The sequence below is a fragment of the Zonotrichia leucophrys genome, chromosome 18 (assembly GCF_028769735.1).
Source record: "Zonotrichia leucophrys gambelii isolate GWCS_2022_RI chromosome 18, RI_Zleu_2.0, whole genome shotgun sequence".
Taxonomy (NCBI): domain Eukaryota; kingdom Metazoa; phylum Chordata; class Aves; order Passeriformes; family Passerellidae; genus Zonotrichia; species Zonotrichia leucophrys.
The window spans coordinates 4,977,587-4,999,059 of record NC_088187.1 but is presented as its reverse complement, the minus strand read 5'-3'; the positions used below and the strand labels follow the sequence as shown (position 1 = coordinate 4,999,059).

Below are 21,473 nucleotides of genomic sequence, written 5' to 3'. Positions count from 1 at the left end.
GGCTTTTTTAGGTCAGATTACACTCTCATTTAGGTGCCAACAAATCTGACCAGAGATGCTCCCCTGATAAAAATAGTGGACTGAGGAAAAGGAAAATTAGGTTTTCTGTCAAAGTCCTCTCTCAGTTCCTTGCATGACTTGCTGAAAATAATTTGTCTATATTGTGATGCTGAATTTAGTTGATGAGGAACTCTGAAAATCCACTGACACAAATTCATGGTACTCTGCCAATTTACTGTTGCGAGATCAGTGACAAAAACAAAACAACATGAAAGCCTGAAGGTGTGGTAACAGATCTAAAATGATCTAACAAAACTAACAGTGAGGACTAGAAAATCAGGAAGTGCTTTTACTCAGAAACACCATCAAGCCAGAATAGACAAAAATATTTTTAGAAGATGCCATGATCACCCAAACTCTGTTTTTTTAATGCTTTCAAAAGAAGTCCTTGAAGCAGTACCTAAGTATGAAATCGAGACTCTGCTATCTTGGTCATATATTTCTCTATGTATCTTCTGCTTTCTCTTGCAGAATTCTGACTTGAATTTAATCCATTCAAGAGTAAAATGACCAGTGTAAGTCTTTGAAGGAAAGGGAATGCTCCCTACTGCTGAATCTTGTGCTCCCAAGAAGAACTGGAGGAGGTCTCTTGTAACATCTCAGATTTTCTCATCCTCTCTCATGCTGGCATGTCTGGTTGGGCCTTATGTGGACCCAAATGGTTGAATGAGCATGAAAATCTGACAGTCTGTACTTCCCTGACACAACTGTCCTGCAGTACCTGGCATGCGACCCAAGCAGATTCCTGGAGATCTCATTCATATTTAGATCAGATTCTAGTTTGAAATTATCACTCATTTAGACTGAAAGAATCAGAGTATTTTCTTCCATGCTGGAAGACATATCTCTTTCCCATTTATTGTCACATTTTTCTCTATGCTGGACCATTTCAAGGAAAAAAAAAAGAAAAAAACAAAAAGTAGAACAAACCCACATGGTTGATGATCTATTTATCTCTGGTTCTATTTCATTTCATGCCTCTCTCACTTCACAGCACTACAACCTTTTTGAATTGCCCTGTGTGATATCCACTCCTCCTTGTTGACCATTGCTCACTCATTCATTGCTTGTTGGATCAGCTGGGCACTTGCACAATCAAGGCTTTGTTATGTTTTCAGACAGGCTGCAGGTCACAATATTGAAGCAGCACAAGGACTGTTTCCTTTCCTGGTATTCTTCTTCTCTGTTTTTTTAGGAAGACACTATCCTAAACACATGAAAAAGAATATAAAGTAGTTATGACAATAAATACTACAAAAGCTCCCATTTAATTTGCTACACAAAGTCTGTTTTTCCCTTTGTCATAAAAGAGTGAAATAATCAAAAGTCTGAAGAGTTTTGTAAGTTGGTCAACTGAGAAACAAGAATTTCCTTCTTTGAAAAGTGCAGCAGAGCTCAGGTTTATTTAATCAATCAGTGGATGATAGCTGGTGATACACAGTTAGTGGGGACCCTGGAAGAGCTGCTCTCTCCACCAGTTAATTGGCCCAAACAAAATGGAATGGACTTTTCTAACTAATAAGCACTGACAGTAATGAACAGCAACTGCAGGGATGGTGGGAAGATAAAGGAATGCACATACCAAGGCTCTGCAACAGGAGGAAATGTCAAAGTTCAAGTTTACGTGCACAATAACCACAACGGTCACATGGGCTGTCAGCTGCATAAATAATCTGAGAGCCCAAGAAGAGAACACTGACCAACACAACTTTCTACACTTGGAGGTTCTAAAACAAAATGAAACTTCCCATTTGCATATAGAGATATCCCAGGATTTAAATACCTGCAGGGTTTGCTTCTAGGCCAGTGCTCTCAGTGGAGCTGGACACTTGGTTGTCCTTGAACTCTTTACAGGCACAGTACTGGGCAGAGCAAAAGCAGCAATGTTAGCAAAAAGGTATTTTTAGTTGTTTTCACTTGAAGTCAAAAGAGGATCTTGAATTCCCAGCTGGCGAAATTAAATTTCTTTCTCTTGTGGTTAAAAAAAAAAATTAAAAATAGTACCTTATTTGGGAAGGGAAAGTTTAGATGGAAGTTAAGTATCTGGGTTCATTATGGAAAGAATAAGAAGTAGATGAGTAAGGATTTTGTCACAGGGAGGGAGATGCAGAGTCTTTTGTGCATGGTAGTTTATTGCAGGCTCTAATGGCATCAGGATGACGTTACCAGGGAGCCTCTACACAATGAAATAATTTACTGTCACCTCTTATATCCTGCTAGCACAGCAATGTAGTCTCCACAGACCTGCTCCTAAAATGTTTTTGATAGCCAAATTCTATCTGTAATGTCACAGATGTCATAACCTTACCTCAAAAAACTCTAAACTTGACACAATTGTCAGTTTATTCACACAAAATTATTGTGATCCTTTGAAAAGATCACTGTGCAGACAGATTTGCTCAAGTCCTTCACTTTCACTCCCAGGTCCCACTGCTGGCAGCCCCCATCAGTCCCTAAAGCTGCACAAATCTGTGGCTCCTCATCAGCTCCCCTCAACCCAGGGAGAAGAAGCAGAGATGAGAAGTCCTGTGGGAATTCTTAAAATCAGAGGGTTTTGGGAATGCTGCAAGAGGCCTCAGAAACAGCAGAACTGTGATTAGTGCTAAGTAGTAGCCATGAGATTGGTCAGCAGAAAAGTTATATAAGAAGTAGAAAAGTAAGGACCAATAAATCAATGGTCTGTGTATTAATGCTTGCCTAGAATAACTCCCTAAACTGCAGAAAAGTTTATCTAGTGAGATATTAGGGAGTTCTAAGCTTAATAATGGAGCTCTGTGCATTGTGTTTTAATGCTTACAAGCAGGTCTTGTATTTAAATAAGCAAGCATTGTTTAACCAAAGGTACCTGTGCTTACAGTGGTTGGATGGAATTACTGTCAACGTGCTTTTGCTTTGTGGGATTGGTCAAAAAGCTTTTAAAGTGAGTTGTAACATTGAGTTCTGTGTCTGCTGCGTGGGATGTGAGCTGGTGGCATCTTCCCATTGTCATAATCATGGAATGAGACTGATGCTGGAAAATAAATCAGCTCAAGGCACGTTCCCAGCAGTCCTGTCCTGTTGGGGATTTGTACAGAGACCCCTGGACAACAACACAGTCCCAAGGGCCTGGGGGAGTCACTGCCCCCCACCCTTCCCCAGCTGGGCTCAGTGGTCCAACACCAGCATGTCCCCCCTGGATCCCCATGTGACAGATGATGTGATCCAACACCAGCATGTCCCCCCTGGATCCCCATGTGACAGATGATGTGATCCAACACCAGCATGTCCCCTCTGGATCCCATGTGACAGATGATGTGATCCAACACCAGCATGTCCCCCCCTGGATCCCCATGTGACAGATGATGCCACCCTAGGCTGTGTCCCTCCCCTTCCCCAGCCCCGGAGCTGCGGGCACTGCTGGATAAGATAATCACAAACCATCACAGATCCATCTGCACAGCTCATGGGCTCCTTTTCTCAGAGAGCTGCACATCCTCAGGTTAGCACCACATTTCTCAGGCTGTCCAAAGGCCCTCCTGGCCTTGAGAAGGGTTACATTCAGCAAAGAGGAATATAAAGACAGAGTAACAGTTTTTCACTGAAAGGGAAGAGTTTCCTGTCTCTGCTCTGCTCACATCTGGTCCATTTTCTGACAAGAATTACATCTTTGCTACTCTTTTACTGCACACAGACAGAACAGCTGTAAGGGAGTGAGCTGCTCTCTTACTGTCCTTTGTACTATCAGCACTATTATTAGCATTAACAAAGCTGTTAAATCTGTATTACTGAAGATGCATGAACCTGAAAACTTTTAATTTCATAACCCAGGGTGAGTGTTATGAACTGGCATTTACAGGAAAATGCAGAACGGTCTTGGCTTGAAAATTAAACAAAACTGAAACCAAATTAGTCACAATAAACTGTAATTTAAGATCCACTTTCCAGAGCAGGTCAACATTTAAAGGAGATATTAAAAGATATAATAAGACATAATAAAATGTCTTTTATGGGGTAGTAAAAAGATTTAAAGAACCTACTGAATTCTGTTCTCAATTAAGACATATTAAGTAAATGTTGCTGTATTCTCTAGAGCTATACAATTCTTGTATCTTTCCTTTAGATGCCTTTGGCTAATTCATAATTCAAAATGTTACTCGTTTCTCTTCCTGTGTGTCATATAAAGATCTGCATCCAATACATTGTCTGTGGATCTCTTCTATTATACAAATCCCAGTTCCTGTTATGTATACATTCCTTTGGAGGGATATGATTTATTTCTTTAAGCACTTTCCCATCTTAAAATGTCAGATGCTTCCTGTACTTAAATACAAAGAAGTTTAATCTCCCAAAGGTACAGAAGTTCAAGAAAATTCTGTCTGTGGATAGTATGAACTTAACAGGGAATTTCTGGGAAATAGACACTTCTACCTACTTTCCTCAGCTCCTCAGAATAACTTGATTTTGCAAGTGTTTAACAATTCAGTCATGAAGAAGATCAGAGGCATGGTTTTGAAAAACAAAGGACCTAAACTGAACCCAGGAAAGGTGAAAGGTTTGTGCTTCTTCAAGTAGAAGCATTGATTCTCCAGGGTTATCAGTGGTGGCACACAGGAAAATGGGAATTCAAGGCCACCCTTTATCTCTTTCCATTATCTCAATCTTGCTATCTTTTGTAAATAAGAACCTTTTCCCTCCAAATAACTTACTTATAAAGCTTTTTTTGGGTATGTAAGGAAAATGCCTTTATTACTTTACTGAGTTTCACATTGGTTTCTTAATAGCAAACCCAAACTGTATTAACTGAGGTGGTAAGACCATAATCACATGCCTGTCACTGGATCCTCCAGGAGATTTCACAAGCTAAAAAGTAAATTTGCTTCTTTTACTTTATTTTAAAAATACTGCATTATTTAAAACCATTCCTTTAGGAAACGATTACCAAATTGATATCTAACTTTGCATAATATTGCTCAAATATTAAACCCCTTGGCAAAGAAAAACCTGCACTCATCTGCTTCAGTTCTTTGGAAGTGCCTCTCACTTGTCACTACCTCATTTCCTGCAGTTTTAATGCCACAAAATCATTCTAAATATAAAGATACACTCACCAGCCTGCGCTGGAGCAGGGAGGAGAGTGGCTTGAGCAGAACAGGGACCTGCAGAACATCACATTGCTGTGGCCCAGCAGTCTGAGGGCAGGACATGGAACCACAAGGGGTGGGATGACTGGTGGTCAAGGAGAGTGTATGTTTGGAGGTGTGGGCTGGTACTGAAATGAAAAGGATCTTTCTATTTCACCCACAAAGCTACCCAAGTCCAGTACTGCAGCTAACAGAATATTTGTGGTATTTACTGCCTCATCAAAACAACCACCGGCTTCTTCAGGTTGACTCATTTGAAAAGGAGAAAGAAGAAACAGGCAACATCCTTTCTAAGCACAGCTAATGTTTCAGAGAAAGAAATGTATCACACAAGGTTTCTTCTCTAAGGAGCAGCAGCATTTTTCAGTGAGGTTACCCAAACTCAATATGTCTAAATTGAAAGAGCAATTAGGCCTGTAATTTCAGCTGAGCATTTGAAGTCTTGAGTACACAGGGAAATTGGCCCAAATAACTATTAGGTACTAGTCCCTGCTAGTAATAAATGCTCTGAAGGCCAAAGGAAGGCATTAGCAGCCCTTGTGCAACTCCCTTAACAGGGTGTACACATGTAACTAATTGGAAACCAGTAAACAATCCTGGCATTGAGGCCCAAAGCAGATAATCTCACTCACACTACTTCAGTCATTTTCTTCTCATGTGGCTGACTGGAATAAAACTGCTAAAATACTGTTTCCCTCATGCAGAAAAAGATCTAGGGGATATAATAGATCACAAGCTGATTAGGAGTTAACAGTGTCAAGCCATTGTGAAAAAGGCAAACACTGCACTAAGCTGTGCAAACAGGAGTATGGCTTGCAAGACATGAGAAGTAATCCTGCTCTGGTCCAGCCCCAGCAGGAGCACCAGGACTGGTGCTGGGGCTTATTCTCCAACAGAGATGCAAAGTGCCCAGAGAGCATCCAGAACAGAGCCAGGAGAATAAACAAAGGTCGAAAACATCACTGAATAAATCAGAAGTCTCAACAGAAGCGTGGGATGGGAGGGAAACTCAACAGCAATTTGAAAATTCGTAAAATCATAAATTCATAAAGGGCTTGCATGCTGGGGAAGGACTAAAGGATTTGTGATGGAATTTGCAAGCCTCCTCAGGCAAAGAAAGGGTTAAGAGAGGCATTAGCAAGAAAGCAGCTGAGAAGGCACACAGCTGCAGGGGATAAAGCCACTGGGAGAGGGCTATCAGGGGACCCCTGCAGGAGGGGGCTGAGCAGCCTCCTGGGCTGGAGATACAGGCTGAAGGGATGGGGGCCTGTGTCCTTTCTGAGAGATTCTAGCCTTATCTTTGGGCAGGTTACTGGCCTCCTTGGTGGTATTTAGTCAGGGTGTTTGATTATAAAATCTTTTCTTAGGTCTGCAAAAAAGCAGAGTAGGGTGGTAAGGATCTTGTTTTCTTTTTAATAGCCCAGCAAAACTTTTCACATCTAGTCTAAAATGCAGACAAAGTGCCAGATCTACTAAGTTAGGAGAAAAGTAGGATAATTCTTGCCTGAGGTAAAATTTTAAGATGCTGTTACTAAGAGGATTCAAAGTGAGGAGCTGTACCTTGGGAGCTGAACACTATGGAGGGGGAGAGAGAGAACAAGCAAAAAAGCATCTGTATAAAAGGGATAAGTTATGTTATAGGCTCTGCCTCAACAGCTCTAAAACTCAGGAGATCACAGAAGTCTGCATCTTTTAGCCAGAGGGAAAAGATCTTAGCCAGCCAAATTTCAGGGGGCTTAGAAAGTGCTGCAATATCTAAGCTGGATATTAAGAAATTCTTTCTATGGGCAAAGAGAGCAAGGGCTGCAGTGAAGTGGCTGAGGATGTTATGAAGCCCCATGGACCAGAAGGTGTTTGTGAGCTGAGCCTGTCTCAGGATGCCAGGACTAGATGAGCTTCTCATGTCCCCTTCTGCTGTTTTGTACTGTAATGAGAAATATTGCTCCCCTCTTGCCATTCAACTGTGACATTTTATGAAAATAACAGAGCATTTTTGGAAGCTCAAAGCATTCTTTGAATAGAAGTGGTTTCAAAATTTGCTCAGAGCTGAATTTTTTACCTACTCTGTTGAATGATCCTTTCAACATAGTGAGTTCTAGAAATACTTCAGTACTAGAGCTTGTAACTTCAGTGACAAATGTGTTAAAAGAACACTCTATACTCACTCATTCTGACTTTCCACTAAAGATACAACCAAATTAAGTTGCTCACATGCTCCACAACACCAGATTTGTTTGTACAGATGCATTTTTACCACCCCAGTTACCATTTGAGCTTTTCAAAAAGAAACTAAACCCAAGGCTACTTGGCCTCAATAACCTCACTGATAGCCTACACAAGCAGTCCTGCTTTATCTTCTTTTAAACTCCAGTGAAGTCAGCTGAGATCTGCCCTCACAAGTCAATATGTCCATGTTGTTCATACTGTGAGTCTGTGTCATTTTAGAAATGACAGTTATATGTAAAAAAAAAAAAATCTAAAACAACTTTCTAGATATTATGTTTTTCCGTTAAGATGAGGAAAATTTCTATTTGATAGCTAAAGCCTCCAGAAACTGCAAATCTTAGGTTCACAGTAATTCTCCTCAAAAGATTATTTTGTCACAAATAAAAGCTAACCATTCATTTGATAAGCAATGTCTGAGTTTGCAATGCTTTTAGCTGTGAGGACTGCTTTGTGAGCTGCCCCCATCACTGTGAAACATCTTTAACACAGAGCAACTGGAAGTAGAACTAGGACCAAACCATCTTTGCTTGCTCTTTAATGAGTTTGTTGTGACAGTGTTGGGAGATCTCTTTCCATTCTGCCCCACATGAAAGTGGAATGGGCAATGAAACAGTTGACTGTATTTTGGAAACTATTTCGTTCCCCAAATTGCCCAAGGACACAGAAATGCCTGCTGGAATTTCAAAAGCCAGTAGGTAAGAGCTCTCACAATGGGTGTTAGCTGCCTAGGTTGCCCTGACAATCCCGCTGAATAGGTTCCACATGCTTATGGGCCTTTAAATGTCTTTCCAAACCCACCCCAAACAAAAATCACATTCTAAGCAGAAATTTGTATTTAATTACTTTCTGTGGTCAGCTACATAATATAACTTGGAAAACATTTCTGGTGGGTTTGACTGGTTCTGTATTTTCCTCAGGGAAGGCAGCAAGGGCTTTGTCTGCATTTTGTTTCGCTTAATGAGGCGCTGTCCCTGACTGGGACTTTTGTTTGGTTTAGGGTGAGTAAAGCAATACTCTGCTACACTTTCCTAGATAAAGCAAGGCACGCAGGCAACATAACAGTGCCAGCAGCCTTTGTCGCCAGAAACAGGAATGATCATATTTAACAGTGCTGCTCATGGAGAGATTAAACTCGGGCTGGACGGTGAGAAGCTGTGCAGATAATTTGAAATAGATTCCCAGGGTGAATTACTGCTTGGCTGTTCTCCTCACCTCAGTTCTCAGATTTGTGTGCCAACCAACATTTTAAGATAACTCTGCTCTGTTTGCTCCTTGAATTGTCTGGCTGTTTAACAGGCTCTTCAAATAAACAAGGGATAATCTCAGGATTTTGCTTAACAAAGATTGCTTTGTGCAAATTTTAAAAATTCTGAATAGGTTGTTGTACAGGGCCTGGTGCTGCAATCCCTTTTAGCTGTGAATACTTTCAAGGCAGTAAATGGTTGCACAACCATAATTTCAGTTAATAAATGATCAATAATACATTCCAGTATATTTTGAAATGCCTCCCAGTATCTGAAAGGGCCTACAAGGAAGTTGGAGAGGAAGTCTTTGTCAGGAACTGCTGTGACAAGACAAGGAGTAATGGGTACAAGTTGAAAGAGGGGAAAATCAGGTTAGATATCAGGAACAAATATTTTACTGTGAGGGTGAGGACGCCCTGGCACACGTTGCCCAGAGAAGCTGTGGCTGTCCCATCCATTGAAGTGTCCAAGGCCAGGCTGGACAGGGCTTGGAGCAGCCTGCGACAGTGGAAGGTGTCCCTGCCCATGGTAGGGGCTGGCACTGGATGATCTTTAAGGTCCATCCAATTCCAACCCCTTAACATTCCATGATTCTATGATAATGGCGCCATTACCACCAGCAATTTTTCCTTTTAAAACGTTATTAGAAACTTTTTTATTAAAAAAAACCACAGTAGTTTGGGCCAAGAAAAGCCCAGACTGGAGAGATTAGAGAACATTGGTGTTACCATTATCATTCTCCAGGAATATGTACAATGATCAACTCCAAAGCGAAAAATATGTTTAAATTTCCACAAATTTCAGTTCAAGCAGGTTATACCTGTCACCATACCTCAGTGGGGGAAATAACTTTGAAAAAGCGTTGTAACACTGCTGAAAATGTACAGGTTTGAGCTTAGAGACCAGTTGGGGAAGCGCGGGCAGCATCAGTTGAAGAATCAGTGTGAGAGGGAAAATGTGTGCTAATGTCTTAACAAACAATCCGATAAGTAGGTGAGTATGAGTGAGTATGAGTGAGTATGGGTCTTAACATCTTTGAAATGAGCCTTAATGTCTCTATTAACAAGTAGCAGGTTTGCTGCAGAGCTCAATTTGACTCCTGAAACTGACAGGGGTCGGCACAAGCCCGAACTTCCAAACTTTGGGGAAAGTGACATGTTTGTGGTGAGGGGAAACACGTGGCAGGCCATTGGGGACGGCTGTACCTTCCTAACCCCTCAGCACTGGGAAAAGCAAAGCGCAACAAGGGCCGAGATTTGGGGATAAAAAGGGAGAGAGAAAACCCCGCGGGCGTGTGGCCTCTCTCTTTATTTGAATAAAGTTGCAGGACTCCTCTGTCTGTTTTGTGAACACTGGTTTTTCATAGCGTGATTTTCCATACGAGTGTCTTCACAGCCGGGGCCGGGGCCGGTTGTGCCGGGGCCGGGGCCGGTTGTGCCCTCACGGGCTGGGGCCGGGGCCGGGGCTGGGGCCGGTTGTGCCCTCACGGGCTGGGGTGCCCTTACGGGCTGGGGCCGGGGCCGGGTGCCCTCACGGGCTGGGGCTGGGGCCGGGGCTCGGCAGCCGCCGCCAGCAGAGCCTCTTCCGGCCGCTCCAGCCTCCGTCTCTGTGGTTGTTCCTCCCGCTCCTCCCTGCGGGGCGGCGGCGATGGCGGAGCCGGGGAGAGCCGGCGGGAGCCCCGAGCCCCCCGTGCAGGTGGTACGTGACAGGCGGGGCCGGGCCGGGGTGCCCGGGGCCGGGAGTGCCCGGGGCGGACACGGCGGCTCGGGCGGGGCCGGGGCTGGCCCCGGAGGACTCTCCCGGAGGGCTCGGTGCCGGCGCGTTTGGGTACAGGGGGCTGGCAACGAAAGTCGTAAAATCTTCCTACAACACTTCCTGTTTCTGTTACTTCCCGTACAAGTATATGTGTATATTTATGTATATGCATATGTACATGTATATGTACATATGCATATACATACGTATATGTCCATGGATATGTATATGTTCATGTACATATACATACACATATATATACATACACATACATGTATATATACATATATGTACATGCATATATGTACATGCATATATATGTGTGTACAGTGTGTGTATATATAGTGTATATATATTATATTGATATAATTTTTAGATATGTGCACTTATCTATAAATAAAGCACATAAATAAAGTTAAATATATAACATCTATCTCTATCTGTGCCTATATAGCTATATACATAGAAATATAAAAATACAGGAATATATATAGTACTTGTCTAGAATGTGTGGAGTTCAGGGAAAAACAGGTCGTGTCACCATGCTAAATATAGAAATATATGTAATACTTGTGTAGAATGTGTGGAGTTCAGGGAAATGCAGGTAGTGTGACAATGCTCAAGTTCAGGTTTGATTCACAGCTCTGTTTCAAGAGTCACATTTGGCTCATAGGCTCTGTTGGAAGCTGCTGTAAATCAGCCTCAGCTAATGAAATGGTAATGGTGACTCAGATCACTCAGATGATTTGTAATGCCAACAGCACATTAGCTGTTTGCAGTTTATCTCCCAAATACTCAAAATTACTTTGAGGGAGCTTAACATCTCTGTAGTTCAGTTTTGGTAGCAGTCATCAAATACAGGAAGGGCTGCCACAAGGAGAACTAAAATAATCATCTGTGCTGGGATTGGGAAGTAAGACTTGGCATAAACTAGCAAAAAACACTGGAAAATCCATTCTAGTTTTTTTTTATGCCTGCTTTTAGTGAGTGCCTTAGCAAGGTTGGTGTTTGACCCTGGAGGGGGTTTGTCAGCAATGCCAGAGCTGTGGTTGATCTTGTTTTGGGAGAAGCAGACACAGTCTCTGGAGGTTACTACCAGCTGGTATTATTGCTATGAGACTGTACCTGTAAGTGAAATAGTGCCCTGGTTCATGTTGTTCCCCTCTTTAAATGGTCCAAGGAGATTGAATTATTCTGATACAACCACACGACATTAAAAGCCAATTTATGGCTGCCCAGTTGCAACTCTTAATCCAGGGTACAAACCTGGTAATGAACGAGGGAGAAATGAAAGTCTGGATTGTTGATTTGTCCTCAAACTAAAACTAAACACAGAATACCAGTGAGCTGAGCAAAAATGGTGAAACTCTAGTATACATCAGCAATACTCTGAGGTGTTAATCCTATTGCTGAGTACAGTTATTTGTGTGGATTTGTTAATTTTTCAGGTTTTACACAGAAGTATCATCAGCACTTCAGCTCTGGGCCTTAGTTTGGCAGGTGTCCAATTCTGCATGGTTCTGTGGAAGTAGAATTTGCTCACAGGAATGTGTTTAGGAGCATGTAAATATATTATGGGCAGTTCAATTCAGAGCACCTCAGTGCCATCAGGTATTTATGAGTTGTTTTATATGTGCTGCCCTCAAAGTACTTTTTTCTGCTTTCAGTTCAAACTAAACAGGGAGGTCAAACATCATCTTGCTATTTTGCACTGCTGCCCTGACTTAAAACAGGAGTACACCACGGAAAAAAAGCAAAGAAGTTCCAGTTTTCAAACCAATGGCAAGCCAGTTGGTGATGGCTTAGTCAAATTTTTACTGAGTGAATCAGAAAACAAATTGAAAAATAACTGATTTTTCTGGATGTGCAAAACTGCACAAGTTTTTATTGTCATTGGAAGAATTGTGGAACACTTTTTTGTGAATGAATATGTTACATTGATTGGTATGACTGTGCAGGGTCATATTTAATTGCCATGTCCTTATAAAGAATATTAAAATCTTGAGTAAATGGAATATAGTATTTCAGAATCTCAGATTTTTGCTTTTATTTTAGTATCTAAAATAAGTACTAGTTTGAGACAGTTCTGAAATAATCTTTTTTATCTGTATGTTGTAATTATTGGATAGTCAGTTTCACTTTTTTGTTGTTTCTCCCTGTTTTATCTCTCTAAAACAAATCAAAGGCCTACTTTGCTTAAAGATTTAGAGAGCTTTTGTCCTACTTCTTTTAAGAACTGTTCCATCATCCTGCCAAAAATCAGTAGGTTCATTCATTTAGATGTTTTCTGTTTTATTTGGCTGTGAAATGTTGTTAATCATTGTACCCTACACAGGACTGGGTTGTACCTGTGTGCACATCCTTCAGTGTCCAAAAATCTGCTTTCTGATGGGTGCACCTGTATTTGCACCTTGTACATATGTTCACATGGCACTAAATTGTGAATAATTCCATCTCAGTATCCCAGTGTTTTGTTTCTTAGGATTCTCTCCTGCTCACAATAGGAACAAATCCTCCTTTCTTCCAATTTGTGGTTACCCCAAATAATGAGGAGTTTAAGTTGTGTTTCTAGGGACTTCTTGAAATGTCCCATGAGACTTTTTATGAGTTATTCAGGCCCTTAAGTTCCCCATCTAAAAGTAATTTTAGCAGGTTCAGACTTGGCTCTCCCTTTTCAAACACAGCCAGGGTACCGCCAGGCTGATTTCTCAGGCATGTTGTGAAGGAAGTGTGTTCTCTTTTGAGACACTGAAAGAATTCTGGGGATTGTTGGCTTTTTAGAGATAATTAGCTCAGTGATGAGAAACTAAACTTGAACAGATGAAGCCCTCCTCTCTGGTTTCTAACCAATTTTCAAATCTTTCAGGTATGTTTTCCTGCTGCGTGTGCCCCTCTGGAGCAAGGGGCTGTAGGAGGAAAGCTGGGCTGGCAGAGTGTGGACCTCCATCACACATCAACTTCCAACGTGCTTTAGAGCAGTTGGAGGTGGAATAATTTTTAAAATCTTGGCTGCACCCTGAGGGTCCAGCTGCATAAATGAGAATCTCCAATTAGGCTTGAAGAGAAATTGATGAGTAAGATTTATTAATGGAGGACAAAAGTGAGGAGTGTCTCAAGAAATGCAGGAATACTAGAAATAGGTTAGGGTGGTGTTACAGATGTTTCATTTGTGGGTTTGCTTCAGTGGTCTCTCTTGTTTCCTTGGACTTCCACCAAAAACCATCTTGTGGAACTTAATTTAAAAAGAAACTTGATAGAGAAGAAAGCAAATCATATATTTGTAAGAAAGTAAATGTTCCTCACCTGCTTTTATATTTTTAAGGTGCATTTTTTGGTGAAAGTTAGTTTCAGAAGGATCTGCTACTTCTCCTTTTTACTAAATATATTGTAAGTAAACAAAAATATGCTTCCTGACATGCATGTGGATCTCTGTTTGTTTTCTTGTAGTCTATCATTTTGCCTGTTCACAACAGTGAATGCTGGTTAGATGAATGCCTGAAGTCAGTTTGGGAACAAGATTTTAAAGGAACCATGGAGCTGTCAATTTTTAATGATGCCAGTAAGGTGTGTTTCAGACCTCCTTTAAAATACTGTCTCTAAGAATTTTTTGGTTGACTTCAACACACAAATTAAAATAGCTGCATCTATGTAATTATTTTTTCTAGGATGGTTCAGCTGAAATAATTGAAAAATGGAAGATCAAGTTGGAAGAAGTTGGTGTTTCAGTAATCATTGGAACCAACAATTCCTCTCAGCCTCGAGGTGGTATGTAGTGTAATTTTGTGAGTTTGGTTCTTATTGCAGGCACTTTCTGATTTTGAGTTTGAAAAGTGTCTTTGTAGCCACTTCCACTGCAATGGAAAAAACCCACATTGTTTTCTAGAGCTCTGTTTGAAAACTCATTCCAATTTGAATTTGGCCCTGTTGCTTTGGGCTCTGTAGAATTTGTTTATATGTTCAAGCAAAGAAGAACTTGGCTAAGCGCTTGTGTGCTCTACTCTGCAAAAGCAAAAGAATTTTGTTTAATTGTAGTATACACAATGTTGTTAATGCTTACAATTTTACTGTGTCTTTCTGATATCTGATTTATCTTCAGGAGGTGGGTTTTAAGAAAAAAATATATTAAAAATTCCTTGCATAAGGATTTTAAAAGTAAATGCATATCTTTCAGTCCTGAAATAGAAAATAAATACCTTTTTGATGTTGCTTCAATGATCAAATAAAAACAGAGGTTTTATAAGTTTTGATGTGAGCTAAAAACTCTCACTAAAGTCCCAAGTATTCACTCAAAGGGCTAAACCAATATGTTTAGTGAGCTGTCAGACAGGTGTGTGATGTGATCCCCTATTCATTTGCATGCTAATATGAATTATCTCCCACTGCAGAAGATTACAAATAAATCTCTCTTTAAACAGATTTTATTTTGCTTGCTTTGGTTGGTTTATGTTTGGGGGTTTTAGCACAAAATCTTCCTAAAATGTTAAACAGAAATAAAAGTCAGTTGGCTTTTGGAGAAGCTGTTGTTGAGTGACAGTAACGTTGGAAGATCACAAAGGCAGAACAATGTGCTCACAGTTTGTACTGGAGCTGTGTAACCAATGGTTCTGTCATTCTGGACTTTGTTTTAATGAGTAGACAGGTAGGAATTGTTGGTTCCAAGTTTGTGTCTTTGAAGTTATCTCTTAAAAGTCACACTTTGGGAACACTGTAACACAGAATTTGGACAGTTACTGTTTTTTCACTGCACGTCCTGTTTGAAGTGGAAAGAAACTCAGGCTCTTTAGAGTCTCCTCAAGATGATCTTCTTATGCAAAAGCCCACTTCTGTTCCAGAAAGTTTGCTTTTCATCCCCTGTTGAAACATGCAAATAAATTGGGAGTTTGTGCACTGAATTCATCTGCAACCTGGTAGAGGCCCCTGGCTTTATTTACTGTCATTTCTCCTGACTGTAGGCTTTACATCTGTTTTTAAATAGTTGTCAGACGTAGCAATACTGAAGTAACACAGCATAACCCTTACTATAAATATTTTTAGTATTTTAATACCTTTAGCATGAACTGGTGTTGTTTTGACAGTGCAGCTTGTAATATTAGAACTATTGGGCTGGTAATGACAAAAGGCAGACAAGGGTTTTAGAGGGAATTTTTCTCTTTTGGGCAACTGATACAGCTGGAGTTGAGCAATGTCAAGAATTACTCATAATCCTGTAAATTTTTTCTTCTTTTTTGTCCCCCCTCTGCTATTGGGTGATCAGTCTCTTTTCAAAACTGACTTCTTTTACTGATCAAGAAACTGATCAAGAAATGAAGTAGGTTGCAATTTCCTAAGTCAAAGAATAATCCCAGAAGTTGTTAATTCTGTTACTTAAGATAGCTAGTAATGTTTCTACTAATCCCATCATGTTGTGTAACATATTTTCCATTTTTATAAACATTTGCTATGTCTAAAATCTTGTTCCTACTCGAGTGTTGTATCAATTGTGTATAAACTAAATTTTAGTTTGCCAGAACACACAAGCAGGATAGGGGTTTTTTTTAAATTTTAGAATTCTGATGTCTGTTCACCTTTGCACTTCAGGAAACTGAACCTAAAACTGAGTTCCAGTCGTGAATTCCACTGTGCCATTAGGGATATGTCAGATTATTAAATTATTTTTTAGTTTAGCATGCATTTGTCAGTGTTGGGGTAGCTGGAGACTGAACAGATCTCCAATAAATTGGAGGTGAGAGGGGCTGTGCACTATTTAAATATATAATTTAAATAACAGTGTGGAATGCATAGTTCTGCTAAAAAACAAAGCCAGGAGACACTCTCAGGTCACAATTCAAACAAGGACATCTTTACTCCATGGTTGTTTAATTTTAGAAGCAGGTTACTTGAAATCCATAGCATTTGTTTGCTTTTGGTGATTTACTTTCATTTTGTTAAGGACTAGGTACAACTGGAAGGAGCCTTGCCTTTAAAAGAAGATGCTTTGGTACAGAAACAATGTACTAGTCAGGCTTCACATCTTCAACTATTTACACAAGATTAGGATTTATTTCTGATTCTTTTCTAACATGTAAAAGAAAGGGGGGGAACCTTGGAAAAAAGAAAGGGTCACTTGCCTAAAAAAAGGAAACCTTTTTCTTTCCAAGAGTAAGGAATGTTAATATCTCACTGAGGCTTAAGTTTTTACGGCTGTAACCATGGTAACAGGCTCTTTTCACCAAGTAAGCAGGCCTTACAAAACTCAGAGACCTGGCACAAACATTTCATTTTGTTCAGTAGAGTAATATTAAAGAATTTTTTTTTTACTCATGCCAAACACAGAATTTGTTGTGGTGAAAGAATTTTTAGTACCTAGTTTCTTCTATGGGGAGTTATATTTATCTTCTCAATAATTTAAAAAATGTGTGTATTTTCTTGTCTCTCTTTCCTCTAAAAGATATCTGGTATATGAAAAACCTCAGGATGTTTCTGTCTTAAACATAGCAAGAAATATTTTCCAACTCATTCTCATAACAAATACTAGATATTTCTTCATTTTATTTAGAGTGGTTTATTTGAAAATGACATCTGAAATACTTCAGGAAGTTCATAGAGTTATATAATTGCCATCTTCTAGTTGTCTTGAAGCCTCCTTCACTCTTTTCTTACAGCTTTGCTTCCTTAATGAATTATTTTCCATTGAAAGGCGTTGAAATATTTGGGTGTGTTAATGACAGCACTGAAATGTAAGTCCAGGCCACTTTACAGCTGCTGTGGCTTCTGATAGCACTGATGTGTTTAAAATTGGGCAAATTTAATCCTGTCATCATTTTTGTGCTGTTCTTTTATCTCCAGCTTTACTGGGGGCAAGTGAAGGACTGGGGGTTGCTGCTTTGGCGTGCCCAGGCCTGCTGACTTGCATCAGTTGTGGTGCCAGGACCCAGCTCTGCTGCTGTGGCAGCTCCTGCCTCTGCCAGCTGCTTTTCTGCTGCCAGTGGGAAGGAGACTGAGAGTTACTGTGCAGATGAGATTCCATATTCACAGCGCTGTAAAAGGCAGAATGTAAACATCCTGTAAAATAATAAATCCAAAAAAACGCGCAATGAGGAGAAGTTGAGGTGAGGATTAAAGTACGTGAGAAAAAATAACACAGTTATAAGGAAGGGCCTTTATTAGTCCTGTTCTGGTGGTAGTTGACATAATGTTCCTTGAGGCAGTAAGAAATGCAGTCATAAGTCTTTTTCTGTACTTGGACAGCTCAGCAAAATAGCCAAGGAGCACGTGCATTACAACTAAGGGAACCTTTGAGCCCAGTTAAATCTGTTTCCTGAGCTAACTTAAATTTGTAACACATAAAAGGATAAGAGAATTACAGAATTCTGCTTTTTTTCAAATGCTAAGACAGAAACTTTGTGGATAATATTATTTAAAATTATTCTGCTCCACTTCATAGTGAGATTTTTTGGCTTTACATTTTTCAGTTTTCCCTCTAAAGAGTAAAAACCCTACAGTATTACATGTCTTCACAATAATGTTAATTTTGCAGGTCAGTGTGATCTTGCTGGATTCCCTGACTTGATTCCATAAATACTCCAGAGGAAGCTGAAGTGTTTCATATGTGACCAAGTGGAATCCATGCAGCATTTTTCAGACTAACACTGGATGTAGGGTGGGCTTTTCTTAGAATGCTGCCCAGGGCAAGAATTCAGAGATCAGACAGTTCTTAGGTTCACCTTATCTACCTGCAAAAATGATCCCAGGCAAGCATTCCCACCTTGTGGGTGTATCCCAGTGGTTGCTGCAGTCCCATCCTTACCTTCAGCTGTGGATTCCTGCTCTTTCCTATTTTTCTGCTTCTGCCATTTGTTTGATCCTCCAGAGCAGTCATCTACTTCAGAAATTAAGCTGACAAAACAATTTGCTTCTCTGGTTCCTTCATTTCTTCCTGAAATGAATGGGTTGGTAAAAAGATTCACCAAGTGTCAGGAGGTCAGAAACTGAGACACCCTGCGTGCCAATGTTGTCATTTGTCTGAAATGATATTTCAGTGTGGTCTCCATTGGTGATACAACATGTTATGGTATAAAAAAATCACCTTTGTGCTCTGTGTATGATTCTGATAAATCTGCCTTTGGCTCCTCTCTGCATCCCCTTTACATGAATGGCACATGAAGGTTTTGTATTTGCAAACTTTATATTTGACAAGCACCAAGGAACAGAAATTTTTAGTCCTTCTGAGAACCCTGATGGGAAGAACAGCAGTTTCTGGTCCTTCCCTGCCTCTTTTTTGATTTGCTGGTATTTTTTAGGGCTTCAAAGATGAATGTATGTATAGCCAAGGGTTTTCAGCATCTGCTCTTTGTAAGGGGTTGGCCTGGATGACCTTTAAAGGTCCCTTCCAGCCCAAAGCTTTCTGTGATTCTACAAGCTGAGGTTCTGGATATAAAACCTGCCCCCTTCAAGATACACAATTACATATTATATCTTTGGGGAGGGCTGGCAAAAGTACTCTTATTCTACTTGATTGTAGAATTCTGGTACTCAGAGAAGGTGACTGACATAGGACTCCTATTTCAATATTCACAAATTACCTTGCTTTAAATATGGAAAAATCTGGTACCTTATGTGATACTGATTTGTGTATTTTCTTTTCATTTGTTCCATTTTATTAAGATTTTAAAAGATGCAACAGTAAAAATTCCTCCATTTTTTAATCTTTGCTTTCTCAACAGTTGGATTTGCCAAAAATCAAGCAGTAATTCAGAGCTCAGGAACCTATCTCTGCTTTCTGGATTCAGTAAGTTAATGCTTTTTGTCTAACTTGGTTTTGTCAATAAAATCCTTTCCTTTTTAATGGAGTTGCTGATTTGCTATGAGACAACCTGCTTGAAGGAGTTTGTTTAATGTGCTGGTTACTATTTATGGCTGTAAAGTTGTATTCCAACCTGTAGAAAGCCTTACATCATTCTTTGATTATATCAGATTTCACAAGCTGTTGTGAACAGGGCTGGGCAAGGTTGGTATTTAGGTGTTTTGAGGATTTCTCTTTCCCACATTCTTCAGAAAATTGTATTGATGAGAAACTAAGAGCTAATCTACTGGCTTTTTGATGTAAAATAGGAGAAGTCTCACCTTCCAAGTTGAATTTTTTTTTTCCTGTCCTTTGTTGGATATCTTCTGTGAAGCCATTGAGCTCAGTAACCCGCAGATAAGGATCTCCCTTATGCAGCTGAATATGCAGGAATGGTTTCACAAAGGTGCCCAGCTGAGCACAGGAGTGGGGCCGTGTGCTGGGAGCAGGCAAGAAGAGCAGGACCTTCAAGGCTCACTGATCTCCTGTAATTTCACCTGAAGATTGATTTTTTTTTTCCCTCTGAACCCTCAGTTCATTGGAACTGAACTATGGGTTAGGGTAAGATGAACTGGCTGCTGACAGGGTTGGTTTTCAGCTACAATTCAAATGAATATTATGATTGTGCTTGTTAAAAGTGTTGTGAGAGCAGGTGTGTGAGCTCTACAGCCATTCTCAGGTTTTAATTAGGGAAATCCTTCAGTTTGCAAACCACACCTGCCTTATCAACTTGATGGAAGATATTTTTTTTGTTCATATGTTAAAATGTTATGATTTTTGTGATATATTGTTAGTCAGTGAGGCTGTTTACATATCTAAAATTAAAAATAACCAAACCCAAGGAAACTTGCTTATGATTTGCAAAGTTTGAGTATTCTAGGCTTGCATTACATTGCACAGGCCATTCTAGGGAGTCTGTGGGATGAGGAATGTGTGTGCTTGAGCTGGCTGAAGTCATCTGAGTCCACCAGTACATGAATGAGAAATTAATCTACTCTTGTCCCAAGAAGCTTCCTATCTTCTGTATCAGATATGTATAGCATGATGTACTGAAGTAAATTATGGGTTAGTCTTTCTTTTCCATCCAGGGAGATGTAGTTGTTTGAAAATCACTAGCAGTAAACTAGAAAATCACATTCTCTAAATGAAGTTAATTCATATTTTAGTGATTCTTCAGAATTCTCAATTTGTTATTTGCCATATATTAAAATCTTCCTGCTGCTGTGTTTCTGTTGGCTGACTATTGCAGGAAAACAAAACATCAGGGAGTCGAATTACAGTTAAGTTATTAAGGAATATAACTGGTTATGATACTGTATTTCTGCAATATTGTCATTAGCAGAAGTTTATATTTAATATTACCAAGCATTACTTGAAGTGAGTTGAGGATTTTATGGTTTACAGTGTGGATAAGCTTAGGAGAAGTTACAAAGATTTTCTGTTCTATGCATTTCTATTGCTTCTTCAAATCAGAGGCATTCTGGACTACCAGAAGCCCAATCTTGTTACAAAAGAAATATTAAATACCTGGCATTACTTAAATGTATTTTCTACTGTCTCCCCTTGTGACTACCATGTTTTGCTGAAAACAGATCAGAGCCAATAAAATGGATGTTGAAACTGCTACAAATCCAAAAATTGCTCAGTGTTTTGGCTGTAGTTAGTAAATGTTTTGTGCTAGTAGCTGGGGCACAGATGTTGCCAGCTGTTTAACAACTCTGCTTCCACACACCACCTACCTTCTTCATTTCAGTCACCAGCCCAGCATCCAGCTCTCTAGGAAGGAATGTTGATATCAGCCTGCTGGAATGTGCTGCAGCCATGCCAAGGAATTGACCTTCAGAAGTGCAGCCACAATTTCAGCTTTGCTGCAGGTGGATGTGGGAGAGGAATGGAGCTGTTTGTGCACATCACAAATAGGTGGAGAAATGCATCCCTGGCTTTTTGTGCATTCTTTGTTTTCTCTGTGAAGTGAAATGAGTGGATGAGCATATTTGAGAGCATCTTTGGAAATGCTGGCTCCAGCAAGGCTGTTTTTGCTTGCCATTCCAGCTGGAGCCAAGCTGCCCGTGTTATGTCTCTCAACACAGATTTCTGAGGACAACAAACTGGGAAGAAATGTGGAAAAAAAAAGGTTACAGGTCTCAGAACTGTCAGAATTTGATCAGCCTTTTCTAGTGTGAAGTGGCAGCTGTTGGACTAACAGCTATTGTGGAGTTTTTTACTGTGGTTGTTGTTACAGATTTC

General features: G+C 40.1%; 1 protein-coding gene and 1 long non-coding RNA gene across 5 annotated transcripts in view; one reads left to right on the top strand and one right to left on the bottom strand.

Moving 5' to 3' along the window:
• The first annotated feature begins 10,269 nt into the window (after window positions 1-10,269).
• B3GNTL1 (UDP-GlcNAc:betaGal beta-1,3-N-acetylglucosaminyltransferase like 1) overlaps window positions 10,270-21,473 on the top strand; it is a 107,513-nt gene continuing 96,309 nt past the window's right edge. The window contains exons 1-4 of one of the 4 annotated variants that reach the window (XM_064728164.1): window positions 10,270-10,348; window positions 13,853-13,969; window positions 14,071-14,170; window positions 19,108-19,172. In XM_064728164.1, coding sequence (XP_064584234.1) covers window positions 10,298-10,348; window positions 13,853-13,969; window positions 14,071-14,170; window positions 19,108-19,172 — 333 coding nt within the window. In that variant the 5' untranslated portion in view covers window positions 10,270-10,297. Of the gene's footprint in view, window positions 10,349-13,852; window positions 13,970-14,070; window positions 14,171-18,652; window positions 18,701-19,107; window positions 19,173-19,657; window positions 19,714-21,023; window positions 21,147-21,473 lie in introns of those variants that run through there. The other 3 variants (XM_064728165.1, XM_064728167.1, XM_064728168.1) reach the window with 3 other exon arrangements.
• On the bottom strand, window positions 16,168-19,796 carry LOC135455192 (uncharacterized). The gene is made up of 3 exons (XR_010442282.1): window positions 19,508-19,796; window positions 18,192-18,320; window positions 16,168-17,446 (listed from the first exon to the last, which is right to left on the bottom strand). It is a non-coding gene; the product is annotated as an uncharacterized LOC135455192 (long non-coding RNA).